The following is a 14,757-nucleotide window of genomic DNA, read 5'->3' as shown; positions in this document are numbered from 1 at the left end:
TCACATGTTATCCTGCTGTAAAATGATTTTGTTAAGAGATTTCTCCATTTTTCAATCAGAGATTACACAACTCATTTCAGGGTTGCTGTTGAATATATCTGGTCCTGTATTTAAAACAAGCCCTACCTTATTTATATCAGAGATGAGTTTGCCTTCTTTTGGCATGTAAACTTTCTGATTATTTGCTCTCATTTTGCTTTGGATGGTAAAGAGAAGGACCTCCAGGTTTCCCTTTTCTGTAAATCTGTGGAGACAAAACATATTTTGGATTTTAAATAAATAAATAAACATTTACGAGCTTCCGTCAGGAGAACTAGTACTCACTTAGGGGGTTTCTCCACAGTCCGGTAAGAGTTGAAGGCCTGAAGCTGGTTCTGAACAGCACTCAGAGAGTTAGCCAGCTGCCGATCATTAAGCGTCAGTATGGTCTGTTCAATCCATTGCAGCAGCTCTGATGCCAGGGTCTCGTACTTCTCTATCAGTTGGTCAGCCTCAATGGCGTAATCAAGTACCTGCAGCCAAAACAATTAGTGATTCCATATAAATGGGACGGAAATATTTACACATCCATCATGCTCTGCCCAATATATCCAAGCACGTCTCAGATTTTTTGAAGTGGAAATCTGTGGGACATCTTTGTGCTGTCAGCATCTCTTCTTGAGTAGATAATTATCTGCACACTCCTTCAGTTCTTGGTAATCAAAGAGGATTTCTTCTATCTAAAATTAACTCAAACCCCAAAACATTCCATAGCCATTTAACCAAACTATTTACACTTAAAAAGTTCTTGCTTTTAAATTATAAAGTCACTTAGCCAAAAGTCTCAAATCAGACACATGCACACAGAGCTAACCTTTCCAATTCGTTTTCCCTCCACTGCCAGAGCTTTCATCTTAGAGAAGTAATGGTAATAGGTCGCCACATAAGTGATGATTGACTTCTCATCTGGCTGATCAACATTGACATCTGGAAGAGAGGAAACACAACAAAGTTAAAGCACTGTAGCTCCAAATATCACTTGATCAAAAAACAAGAAGTGTTCAGCTATATCCATTCTGTTATTTAAAGTCCTTTTGATTCTTTAAACAGCCTTTTGTGAAGGAATTAAAGTTGACAATAATTAGTGCTGTCCAAGACTAATTAACTTTATTAAACTTGCAACTTAAATGAAGTTATTTTAGAGAAAAGCTGAATGCCTCAGTGAAGCCAACAGCCACCTACCCTCTGGGTCCAATAGTTTAGTGAGGCCCATTTCCTTCTCAGCCACATTAAAAGCGTTCTGGAGATTGTAGTGAGCATTGGACCTTTTCAGGTTGTCAAACTCAATCAAGTCAGGCCTGCAGACAATGGGAAACAGACATTTTAATAGGAGTCGGATACAGCTAAGAAGAAATGACTAAACATTCGGGTCATCATGTATAAAAAGTCTGTTTTGCAAAAGATGTATGTAAAAATGTTTTTCATGTATGGACCTAAAAACATCTGATATTCTTTTCAACAATAATAAAGTGTTCATTAAAGGAGTATTTGGATTTTAGAGCAGCATAAATGTGTCAGATGTAAGTTTATTACAAATGAACCTCAACTAAATGCAGTTAAAAAATTATGTAATGAAAATATTCTTAAACTTCAATGAACATGAATTACACAGAGTACATTGTGAAAGCTAAAAACTGCACATTGACAGCTGTGTCATGACTGAGTCACACAGTAAATACAGTGAAATAATTGAACACCTAAGTAAATAAGAAACGCCTTCATTGTATGCATTGATTAATTCATCAATAATCTCTGTTCTTTCTAAGTCACAAGTTAAGGATTAATCTTTGGTCTTTTTATCTTTAAACTCTAGAAATCCTTTAACCAGCAGGGTGCACAATGATGGTTTTATATTTTAAAAAATGGGTGGGTTATGACTGTAATCTAGGTCATCTTACTCCCTATTTTATTTCATCTTTCAAGTCCTACTGCAGAGAGGAAAAATACTGAAATAGAAAATGTGGTAAGAAACTCCTTTGACTGCTTTACTTCTCTGAACACCAAAGTACAAGAATATTGGATGTCTTTTGTGTTTGCAGGAGGATAATCTGAAATAACACCCAGCAAAAAAAAAAAAAAAAAAGAAAAGACTGATCAGATTCTTCAGCAAAACAAGCCAAACAGGGACCACAGGTCAGTGAGTCACTGACCTGTGTTTGTGCACGATGGCATTGAACGCCAGACCATCTCTCCAGCTGGTAGTGAAGTTGTGGATGTTGACATTAGGATATCTGTAGAGGTCAGAATAAAAAGCATTAATCATTAGCTCAGCACGACAGAATACCATACTGATATCTCATGTAAAAAAAAAATGCTAACAGTAAAAATATTCAGCACACAAGTCAATTTTAATTACTTAGAATAGAAACAAAACGTAAATTTATTCCAGTAATTAAATTCAAAGAGTGAAACTTATGTAGAGTCACAAACAATAGAATAGAAAAATTAAATTTTAATTCCTTACTGGGGAAATTAAGATTTATTACCAGAAAAGTGACAGGCAAATTGAGATATACTGGTGCATATAGAGGGTAATAAAAAAGAAATTAAAAGACTGTAAAACAATATAATGAGAGTACATTAAGCATACCTAGGCTCTAAGAAATGTGTAACTTAGTAAGATCATTTAAAATGTACAAACTGTACTCACTAGTAGTGCAAACATAAAATAATCCAATAGTAGGGTTGGGAACAACATATTGGTATTGCTGGGAGCAGTGATGGTTACTGGGAGGAAGGAGCTATGACGATGCTTTTAGTGCAGCTCGGATGCAGTTGTATGTTGCCAAAGGAGCTTGCCAGTTGTGCAACGGCTCAATGGATGAGGTGAGAGACATTATCCAAAGTGATGAGTTTTTGCCAGAATTTTTCTGTCAACATCACCTTGGACAGAACTGGCCTTCCTGATGACTCACCATTTTATTGACGATTTATTTCAAGTGTTCAGTTCTTTTAATTTTTACAATTATAGTCTACTTTCAATGCAAATTAATGATAAAAAAAACCCAAGCAGACCGCACTGGATCATGGCCTCCCAAATTATCATCAACATTAAGTTCACAGTGGAACTTAAAACATCTTAAACACTGAGTAGGACCACTGAACAAAAGTCCAGTTCGAATGCCTTTTCTCTGGATTTGTTTAACACAAAGCATGTGGCGGTCATAACCAAGTATAAATCAGTGTGTGATGACTCTAGGCTCTGATTTCAGCCACAGCTCAAGCATCGTCAATCTTCCACAAACTGCAGAATGGGTTTTGTTTCACAATCCTCTCGAAGCTGCAGTTATTCCTCCAACTTTTATTTGTACCCTTTTTCCCTCCACTTTACTTTCCATTTGGATCATTGGAACCGCTTACTTCCTTGGCTATGATCTTTTTGCACCTTCCCTATTTGAGGAAGATGTCAGTGGCTTCTGGATAACTGTCGAGTCAGCAGACTTGCACATGATTGTGGGTCATAACACGATCATTACATAAAATTTTTGTGTTCATGATCTCATTGTTAGTCTTGCATAACACTCATGTGAAAGTAACGCATAGATAAGCCAAAAACCATATCGGCTTTGTCTATATAGAAATCATTTAACTGTCTATACAGAAATTATAAACAGTGTTTTACTTTATTAGATGAATTACTGAAATAATTTCGTCTTTGGATTATAATCTAATTTACTGAGGTGTGTGTGTATATAAACAGACATATGCTTCTCACCCTGCTGTTTTCATTTGGCACCAAAGCAGAAGGGCATCTTTGGCTGACTTTTTCTCTTTGTTGTCTTCCGTTTCCACACTGATGTCTTGGATCTGTCATTTAATCAACATAGTAAGGTGTTTATAAATTACATTTCTAGATTTAGCAGCATAATTTATAGTAATTACATTGGTATGCAATAACACCCTTTGAAGAGTGAGAAAACAAAAAGTCGTAATAGGGAGCTCATAACTAAAACATAATTATTAGAAAACCGCAGTAAAGCGCCATCTGATAGTCAAGTTTTACGAGCTTCAAAGAGGAAGTGCAAGTTTGCATAAGGACAACATTACGACATAAACAATCACTTCATATTACCTGAAAGCGGAGGATTATAGTCCATATGAGGCCTAAGGTGAGACGGTGATTTCCATCCACTATGTCATGGGATCCCATGTTTTCTAGATGGACCTTTTGCTCCTTGAGAAACTGCAGAGCTTTGTCAACATTCTCGAGGCAGTGGATACGCATGCGGCCCTTAGTGGGTTTTGGCTATGAGGGGGGGATAAAAACAAAAAACAAAATGCACCCATTTGAATGTTGATGAATGAAAAAAAAAAAAAAAAACGAACAAATGTAATAGAAAGGAGCAGCTGACAGGAATTTAAAGGGGGAACACAAGCAGAAACTGGAGCAAAAGTAAGTCCATATAATAAAACAAACATGTCTAAAGAAAAGTGGTTAATTACATGTACTGACCAGTTGTTCTCCTGAGAGGACTTCCAGAAGGCGGATTAACATGCGGCCATCCCGCAGGTCTGTGTACAAGTCACCAATGCGACAAGTCACTCGACCCAAGTGAGAGTTTACCCATTTGGTGAATGTTTTCTTCTGCACGGCTTCACGCTCATCTGTAAAAAATAACAGATAAACAAGAGTGAGCGCACATTGCCTTAGCTTTGACGTGTACTCTGCCTGAAAACCTCAGTGTGGAGTGTTTCACTAGTCTATATGCTCCAAATGCACTCCTCTGAACAGTTGTATTTACATGGGCTTTAGTAAATAAATATTGACAGAAAATCCTTTTTTTTTCTGTAGTCGACAGAGCAGAGTGAACACCAGCAGTTTAAGTCATAAGAATTTAATGCCCCGACTTGTGTACTCCCGTTTTACAGGCACTATTATCCAGGGAGGGTTTTCTAATCTTAAAGGAATAATTCAGGCTTTTTGAAGTTCTGCTAAAAGATTACAGGCAGTCAACATTTTACCTGCAGTAGATAACTTTCTTGGTGTCTTTATTTTGTATAAATCCAGATTAGTTGGTCCTTGAGACCAACTTGGCTTCAGTCTCAAAAATCTTATGGTAGTCATAGTCAGGGTAGTCATAGCAAAATTTATAAAAATGTATATTTTCTAAAACTTAAAACTGCCTTAACATTGGGGTTTACATTGGGAAACGATTTCCAGAGATGGGAAATCAAAATTATTACAGTGTTCTAAGGAAATGTTACACTATTTTTCCACACAGCTTGAATTTCATATCATGGAGCTACACGGCCCACAATGCAGTATTCTTTTGTACACGTTTCACAAAGGATCGTCACTGGTGGCACAGAAACTCCCACCTCTTTTTCCAGTGCAATTAATCATCAGCCTCTGTGTAGATAACCACCCAATGCAAACGTGACAGTGGTTTAAAGGTTTATAAAATAGTGTCAGCATAAACCACTGTGACCTTTTTGAGATTAGAAGGTTTTTAAGGCAGTAAGAGTCTGCTTTGGTCTTGGCTCCAACTGGACTAGCTGTTAGCTTTCCTCTGGGACCAACTAATCTGGAATTTATGCTGAATTATGACGGCGGGAGTTTTCTACTGCAGGAAATGTATTACCGTATTTTTCTGACTATATGATGCTACTTTTTTCCCCCCACACTTGTGCGGCTTAGAGTCCGGTGCGGCTTTTCTGTGGATTTTTCTTCAACCGCCAGGGGGCTCTTTAGCAGGAAGTGAACAATTGGAAGTCAAAGTTGGAAATTAAAGAAAAAAAGCGCTGTTTTTCATTTAGAACAAGAATATGCTAGCAGCAGGGATGACAGAGAAATGTTTTCAAACTCATCCCCCCTCATCATGGAAACCAAACGGAGAAGTTTATATATAATACCGCTTTTAAGTTTAAGGCTATCAATCTAGCAGTACAAATTGTTAGCCACTGCACATAAGATCCACATGAATGAATCCATGGTTCGCAGGGCTGTGTCATTAATAGCAAATTTATTAAAGACGCAGCCCTCTGCTGCGTCCTTGTGAAAAACCGAGAGCGGCGGAGGTACCAGAGGCTTATAGCCTGGGGCGACATATATGTATGTTTCCAGTTTTTTTAAAACAAAAACTGTGTGGGTACGGCTTATAGTGAGGTGCGCTCTATAGTCCAGGAAATATGGTAGCTGCTTCTAATCTCAATAGAATCATACTTCAAAGATCCTGAACAATCCCTTAAAGATCAATCAATCAAATTTTATGTATATAGCACTTAAAGAGTACTCCTGCACCAAAGCGCTTTCCTAATAGATCAAGATGTATTGAAGGCATCTGCTCAATAGTCAATTAAAATATTGAGAACGACAGCTTCAGAAGAGTAAACACTGCACAAACATTTAGCTGCATGCATTTTTTGCTGTTATTGGAGGTAGTGCATAAAGAGAAACATTATACAGTTCTAACCCAGACAAGGACAACAGACATATGGACTCCAGAAGTAAGAGGCAAATCCTGCTCCACCAACCACCCAGGTGACCCAATTTCTAAAACATAAGGTCTCCCTTGCCTTAGAAAACTCTATTCCCGGAATATAATCAGATATAAAACCAATCGGAACCCCCCCCCCCAAAAAACAAACAAACAAACAAAAAAAAAACAGGCATGTCGCACAACATTAAATAAATCTTAAGATTCCCATAACACAAATAAAAAGCCATATTTGTTTATTAGCAGCTGTTTATGTGAATTTACGTGACCAAGATGTCCACTGAATTATTTGTTTGCACAACAACTTACTGAACTTACAATAAAAATAATTTTAGAAAACACTGCAGTTCATTAGAGGTCTGAGTTAATTACATTGGATAACTAAATGGACAATTAATTTGAGAGCACTTTGAAAAAAATGCACTGAAGTACTTAAAGAAAGTTTATTGAAGGAATGAACATCAATTACAATCTGGTAGGGAAAAAAGGAAAAAGAAGAAGAAAAAAAAACAGATTGTGAAATATAAGCCTTTTAGGGTGGAGTAACCCATGGTTCATAGTATTTGTTCTGGTGCAACCTAAAGACATTTTTGTTGTTTTCTTCTGAAGTTATTCTCCACTAATATCAGCTGCTCTTTCTGACACGAGTCGGACACACTGGTGTCCCAAGACAGTGATAAAGTGTAGCTCATTTAAAGCCTCAACTTAAACTCCATACAACAACGGCTTTCTGTTCAACCTGAAACAGTTTGACAGGCTCTGACAGAACAAATGAGAAACTCCCCAAACACAGGTTCATAAAACCTTTACAGAGAGTCTAAAGAGTAGACTGTCCCAAATTCCAAGAAAATTGTGTAAATATACTTATAAAAATTCTGAAAACATTGGACTCAAAAAAAACGGAATCAGATCGTTTTTAAAAAATATAGACAAAAGCAATGACTGAATTTGTTATAATCAAGTCCTACAGCTATTCCAACTTATTGCCTTCTTGCCTGGCTGCCATTTTCTTGGTTAATTTGGAGTCACATTTCTATCTTCATATTCTACCTCCCAGATAAATCTGGAGCTCATATACAAGTTTACAGAGTATAGAAATAACAATTTCTCAAAAACACAACAGGCTGCTGGATGAATGACTGCTTTAGCAGTTTTGGCAAGACTTGGCAAGTTTTCTGGGGGGAAACCTTGAAAGGTGTATGAGCTCGAGTATTTCAGCTTTCAGTCACTAAAAAAAGTAAAATGCTGCTGGCTATGTTGAGCTTAATGTTATGATAATGATTTTTTTTATTTTTTAAATCAGGTGATAAGCTATGACAAAGACTAAGTCAGTGTAAGGAATACCCTGATGACTTGACGAATTTATTTTAAGAATATTTTTTTCACAAAATCTTATGCAAAAGGTGTGGCATTTCTGTAATCTAATGTAAAAGCATGTTGTACCAAGATACAGAAGACCACAGCTGTACTTCCATGCTGTTCATTGCAGCAGAAACTTTTAGGAGCAATGCTTTAATTTTGTGTGATGTTGACTCTTTGCGTACTGCAATTTTGTGTGTTGGTGTTTGGAGGCTGTCTTCTATTTAAGGTTTTACACGTCAATATAGTTTTACAGAACAGCCTCAATAAACCTTTTATTTCTTATTCTAGTGACACATAAATACCACAAAAACCTATTTCTCCATTACTGGGTCTTATTAATGAGTTTGGACTTGTTTAATGAACCTGCAGATTTATGTGGATTTGACAGGTGGACTAAAGCAGAGAAGTCAACATTCCTTCTGTGGCTTAGTCATGTTATGACAGCACCCAGGAGTGAGAAAGATGCTGTCAGGAAATGGAGGGGTCTCCTCAGAATAACTGCTACCAAAAATTTGGCACTGTACTTTCCACTCTGAACGAAAGCACAAGCAAAAATAATCACATGCATAAGAGTATTATGCTGAATAATTACATTTGCAGATCAATGCCTAAACTGTGCATTACGTTCTGCTAGAAAACACGAACGCTCAAGTTCAGCAATAGGAAGTTTGGTGGTAAACTTTGTCATTTTTAGTCATTGAAGAGTAACAGTGACAGATTATGGCGGGGGGAAAAAAAAACTAGCACGTCTCTGCTATGATGTCTCCAACGTCATGTAAAATACCTGTGGAGCCTGCCAACATAACCGCAAATTACAACAGATGACAAGATGGCTGATGGGTAAAATATAGTCTTTCAAACAAACGCCCACTAACTGCAGGATAGCATTGCTTGCACTTTGACAAAACAGAAATTCCTATTAAAACAAACACAGTTTGAAGCAATCTCAGGTTTCTAATCTGAAGCTAAACCAGCTTCAGATTTTATTCCCTGGATAAAAACACAATACATTTGAATCCCTAACAGTACAAGAGTTTATCAGAGCCTTAGTAATTTTTTAAACTTTCCTACAAAAATGAGCACATTATCAGAATGTTTTTTTTAACTCAATCCTTTGTGTGTGCAAGCTAAAAAGAAAAAAAAAAAACACCAAGTGATTTGAATTTGCAGCACTGTGTTTTTTCCTATTGTTTACTAATGACAGATGAGAAACTAGTAGTTAGAGGCATCATTAAAAGTTTCAAGCACATTTGGGCTTGTCCAGCCACTTTGAAACCGTTTGTAGATGGTGGTAAGCGCTAAGTATATGTCAGAGCAAGACTAAAATGAGGGCCTGCCCCAGCCAGTGCACTCTTTAACAATTCAAGTTACCGGAATTGAGCTCTTGTTTTTCTTTTTTTTTTTTTGTTAAACACTGAAACAAACTTGAGAACTGATGATAATGATTATCTGCAAGTGATCATAATGCTGGACCTAATCCTGTTTGTGTGGCTCATACTTTCCTTGGATCATGTTTAGTGATAACATGCAGATGAATACAATACTAACACAGACTTAGTGAGGCAAATGTTCATAAGAAAAATCACATGATGCAGTTGCTTCATTTTCAAGTCCCAGGAGCATGCTTTTCTTATAACCTCTTCACTATTTAACCTTGACCTATGAATCTGACAAGTAACTTAACTGAAAAAATAAACTATTGTTTAACAACAATAAATAAGAAATAGTGACCTTCCCAAGTAGCACCGTGTCTGGCAATGAATAACTGGTGGAAAAGACTCCAGCCACTTCGCAGCCCCAACCAGGATTAATAAGGTGGAAAAAATGAGTGACTGAATCCAAGATCTGCATTTAGTGGCTTAACTACAAACCAAAAGTCTTAACATTTTTTTTTTTTTTCTAATACTGTACCGGATTTTTGGTAATGTGACACTTGTTATAGATCAACTTTGCTCAAAAGAGCGCACTAAATCACAATGCTAATGAGTCTGTCACAGACTCATTAGCATCTCATTTTTCCAAACATATTTGGAAAAATGAGACTATAGTGATATCATCGGTGGATATGCTAACTACTGGAGCATTCATGGCAAACTATGCTATAGGGAAGAAGTTGTAAAGAAGTGTGAGAGGTTGTGAGAAGCACATATACAAGCCTATTGACAGCGCGAAGACCCACCTCCTGGTTGTAATCAGTTGTTTCCAGTTAGCACAGGGAGAGAGCTGAGAGGCTCCATTTTTTCACATTGTATCAAAACAGTTTTAATATGTAAAAAATATATTTTAAATATAAAGTTATGTACTGGAGTTTTGGTAATGAAACAAATTAGTTGTTTTTAAATGACAAAAGATAAATAGTCAAAATAACAGGAAACTTGCAAAAAGCTGGTCAGTAAGTATAAGAAGTATTTGTTTGCTGTAATGCCTCTAAAAGTTTATTCCACTGGTTACAAGTAATCTTAAATAAATACATATATAATTTTATGATCTGTTGAATGATGCCAGTCTCATGTCTTGTTAAACATTTTGGTTGAAGAGATTTTAAAATCTAATTCTTTCAGGGGTATTAATACTTTTGTACTTTTCAATAGGAAACCAGTTGATGAGCGCTTTAATCAGAAGAAACTCAGGCAGACTTTGATAGGAATGCTAGATATTTAAAACTTGACTACCTCTAAAAGGCACATGTCACCAGCAGAAAGTTTTGATCTGTGCTGTTGTATACATAACAGTCAGTGTTCCAGAACAAGATTCCAGTCCTGACACAAGACAGAAAGTCCGGTTCCTGATTAAATCCTGTTTGTCACATCACAGAGATGGTGTCCCAACACACAGAGGTCACAATTCAACACGAGAAAAGAAAACGTAGCTCATTTATGACTATGAAATAGATGCAGCCAAGTATCATAAAACAGCTGGACTTAAAACAGTCCTAATTTGACCTTTTTTTCCCCCTTTAAATAAAAAACAAACATTGATCTGTTTGAAATGACAAAAGTTCAAGTTAAACAAATTTTTTGTTTGTTTTTAATTAAAAAGCCTGTTTGATTTGTAGATCACCGATTTCTTCCGTGAACTTTGAATGCCTCCATTGCTGAATCTTCTCTTGCACAACGTAAAATAAGTGGCATTACAACTAGAGAGGATTGCACATAAGTTTTGCCATTCCAGATATTTCAATAACAGTTCCTTTTATTGCCAGATACGCTTTGTAATCATCTCCCTCTGTGCAAAAATATGCAAAACTGCAAGAGAATCTCGCAGCGGCTTAAAACATGTCTACCTTCAGCACACAGGCTGGTAGTCATTAGGAGCCGACAAAAATTTCACCTTGCTTCATGTGCGACCTTGGCCATGCACAGTAATTCCTGGTTTTCTTTGTAGTGCCACTAAAATGACCTTGATTTTGTAAACTCCCAACATCCTGCCAGTTACTTAACCCGACCTTTCATTATGGGTGCCTTTGCTTGCAACCTCTACAAAAAAAGGTGCAAACTGCTTCCATCAATTTGTCTGACCTTCTTAATGACATTCTCCACACAGAGAAAATTACTGAGCCAATCAGTTAAGTCCTCATTGGTGGAAGTCTGACTTTTCTTTTGTTTTTATCTCAGTAAAATAGATTCCCTAGATAACAAAAATGGTTGTAAAAACTGATGTAAAACTAAGTTTTATATCAGGTATGTAAAGACTACCCAATATGTACTGGAATCAGATATTAAAAACATGCAAACACATTTGTAAGCAGCAGACTTCACTTCCATCCATCTATCCATCCAGCCATCCATTTTCTTCCGCTTATCTGGGATCGGGTCGAGGGGATAGTAGCTTCAGAAGGGAGGCCCAAACTTCCCTCTCCCCAGCCACTTCTTCCAGCTCTTCCAGGGGAACCCCAAGGCATCCCAGCCGAGAGACATAGACTTCACTTGATGTCCTAAAAACTAGTGAGTGACATGTTGGATTCATTGAGGCTTAGCTATAGAATATCAATACATTTTTTGGCCTACATCAACAACAAATGGATTATTACCACGTCGGTGACCCATATAAAAAGTTCAGTCTGTCTCATTTCAACAGCTGTATCAAAATGCTCTATTTTTATTTGACAACAATATGTGCCTACCGTCATGTCTGACACGAGGCTTTGCCTAGTTATGGGTATGAAATGTGAACAGAGGTTTTAAAAAGCCAGGATTAAAAACTTCAAAAATATTTTCAGCATGAATTTCCAATAAAGTCCTTTCAATAAGACTCGACTTGTGCTCCATATACAAAGCATATGGACACAAGTTAAAGTAACACCAGCCTTCTACACATGTTGCTGCACACTGCAGGCCAGCTGGCTGGAAGAGAGTCCATGCACCCTACCCTTAATGACAAGACAGACAACTTATAGTATTTTTAAGTATTTTCAGTCAAAAAAAAGGTGTGAAAACTAAAGAAGTGTAACTCACTATGGTTAGTTTATTGGAATTGTTACGTTAAATTTACAAAAATTTGAGCGCCATCATTTTCCATGCAGTAAGCTCTTGAAAATTCATACAAGATAAAGCAGATGGCTGTTCTGCATTTTTACTGAAGTCCATGTAGCAAAAACCGATATCTGTTCATTTAGAAGTAATAGGAGTACTGGTTTTTGTTTTTAAAATAAAAGCTAGTAGATCATTATGTGTTTTGATTTAAATTTTTGTTAACTTTGAGCCAATGATTCTACAAAATCTCTTGATATATCTATGAAAGGAAAACTGGACAAAAAAAATGTCAACAGGGGACTCAAATTCCTCAACCAACAGTGATCAACATATTAGACATATTTTAACATAAAGGCAAGCATGACTGAGACTCAAAGAAGACTTTTTCATACCTTAATCACAATTTGGTAACTCAAATAAAATAAATACGACTTGATCCATCCTGCAATATTTCAAAAACTTGGATGAGACTAAAGTAAAATTATTCTTTGTCTGAACACATTCGGGAGCTCAAAGTTTGAAATAAAAACAAAGAACCAGTAAAAGACAGCAAAGAGTCATTCAGCTGCATATCCATGAGTACGAGGCCATGCTTTTTATCCCCATAGCTCTGCTGGTGATTGCTCAGTCACCAACATTGATCTAGGCCTGCATATTTAAATTTTCCAAAGTCATCATTTAACTCCTACATCCCTTAAAAAACCAAAGCATAATGCTAAACATTCCATCTAAAATGTTAAACAATTCTGTGGTTAAAATGTACTAATCTGTGTAAATTTTAAAGTGCATATTTAAGATCTTTTAAATGTGAGAAAAATATTTCCTGAGGTCAAATTGTAGATCTGATTCCTGCATTTGGTTGCTAATGAGCTAGTGAATGTTTTAACAGAGCAAAGGCAGAGAGGGGAAGAACGATACCGATGGGGAGCAGAGACAACCAAGCCAGAGTCCCAGCTTTCACCTGGACTTTCACCTACTCTCCAAGAACCTTCTCTGGAAAATTATAAAATTTGTGAATATTTTTGAGCCCAATTGATTCATCTATCTTATCTTGGTAGATATATTCCCATAAAAAGATCTTAATATCCAAATGTAAAGATACATTTCCAAAATTCTCTTAGCAACACATTCCAGGTCTGTGAGCATGTGGTTTTCTATTCCAATATTCGCTCTTCTGGTCTTATTCAATGTTTTTAGCTGCGCAGTCCGTTACATTTTCCCCTAGGCGCTATTTTTAGGCAGAGCAGTAAGCAGGAGGTACTAATACCTTTTATTTTGAAAAAATACATTTCTGAACTGTTACGGTAAAGAGCTTCAACATGTGTTTGAAGTGAACTTTAAGGCTCAGCAATATTTCCCTTGCAAAATAGTTCCTGAAAACAAAAAGCATGCATCCAGAAGCACAGAATACATAAATATTAATTCATCTTAAACCTCTTCATCTTCAAAAATAAATAATCTATGGCTTGTCAGGTGTGTGATGGTGTGAAGTAAACAAACAACAACAAAACAAATGGGTGGTTTGAGTAAAAGCAATACAAACATGCGGACAGACCATCATGGAGAAAACATAACGAGGCTGAAGCAGAGGATAAATGATTTCAACACTGCCGTACTTATAACTTTCAAAATGTTTACGTATTTACAAGTTCCCTTCAGCTGAAATACCGGAATTAGATAAATAAACCAACTGTAGTCAAAAGATGTTTGTATGCATCAACTTTTTTGAAACAAGACAATTGTTTTACTTCTAAATTTCTGGAGTTCTGTGATAACACTAAACTGTTAAGAAATATGAGCAGAACTATGTGAACAAAATGGCAGACAGCTGTACATGTTTTGGCTTTTTTTTCACCTCACTCTATAAAAGTAGAAGTGCCCTTCCCTCACATATGACTTTAAAAGTAGGTCTGTGGTAAAACCGCTGCCTAAAACCTGCCACATGTAGCACGACTTATTCTTACACTGTTAAAAGAGCTTTAATGATGTGACCGTAAAAACGTGTCTAACCTTTACAAGTTTGCTATAACATCGACAAGAGCCGTCGGAGAGAGTAAAATACATTCCTGTTTCATAACAGTGTATTTTTCTCTTCACAGTCGCAGTCAACATGCCCTTCAATTACTTTTCCTCTGCCATCTGCAGCTGCAGGTGATAACAGGGGAGAAGTGGGAGGAGGGGCCCACACCAAGGCCAGTCCCATGAGAAATGAGACCGAAACAATCCGCACTCAACAACATCTGCAACACAAGAGTGTGAAATGCCAGTAGAAAAACATTTCCCCCCAATAGCTCCAAATATGTGCCATTTTTGTTACCCTCCAAAGTGCAGAGCTGTCAATAGTAGAAAAACTGCACAAACAAAAAGCTATTGTGTGTGTGTGTGCATGTGTGTATCCTAAACTCTCACCAGGGTAATGTGACTCAAGAGCAACAGCTCGAAGCCCT

General features: G+C 36.8%; 1 protein-coding gene across 5 annotated transcripts in view; it reads right to left on the bottom strand.

The window, feature by feature from the left end:
• LOC129368429 (spectrin beta chain, non-erythrocytic 1) overlaps positions 1-14,757 on the bottom strand; it is a 56,995-nt gene that overhangs the window by 22,843 nt on the left and 19,395 nt on the right. For all 5 annotated transcript variants that reach the window (XM_055043387.1, XM_055043388.1, XM_055043390.1 and 2 more), the window contains 8 exons: positions 4,493-4,644; positions 4,112-4,285; positions 3,755-3,846; positions 2,190-2,270; positions 1,222-1,337; positions 854-966; positions 325-512; positions 127-244 (listed from right to left, as the gene is read on the bottom strand). In XM_055043387.1, coding sequence (XP_054899362.1) covers positions 127-244; positions 325-512; positions 854-966; positions 1,222-1,337; positions 2,190-2,270; positions 3,755-3,846; positions 4,112-4,285; positions 4,493-4,644 — 1,034 coding nt within the window. The remainder of the gene's footprint in view (positions 1-126; positions 245-324; positions 513-853; positions 967-1,221; positions 1,338-2,189; positions 2,271-3,754; positions 3,847-4,111; positions 4,286-4,492; positions 4,645-14,757) is intronic.

This window comes from Poeciliopsis prolifica, unplaced genomic scaffold, assembly GCF_027474105.1.
Source record: "Poeciliopsis prolifica strain line A6 unplaced genomic scaffold, Auburn_PproV2 SCAFFOLD019, whole genome shotgun sequence".
Classification (NCBI taxonomy): domain Eukaryota; kingdom Metazoa; phylum Chordata; class Actinopteri; order Cyprinodontiformes; family Poeciliidae; genus Poeciliopsis; species Poeciliopsis prolifica.
The sequence above is the reverse complement of the archived record's forward strand: the minus strand, read 5'-3'. Positions and strand labels throughout refer to the sequence as shown.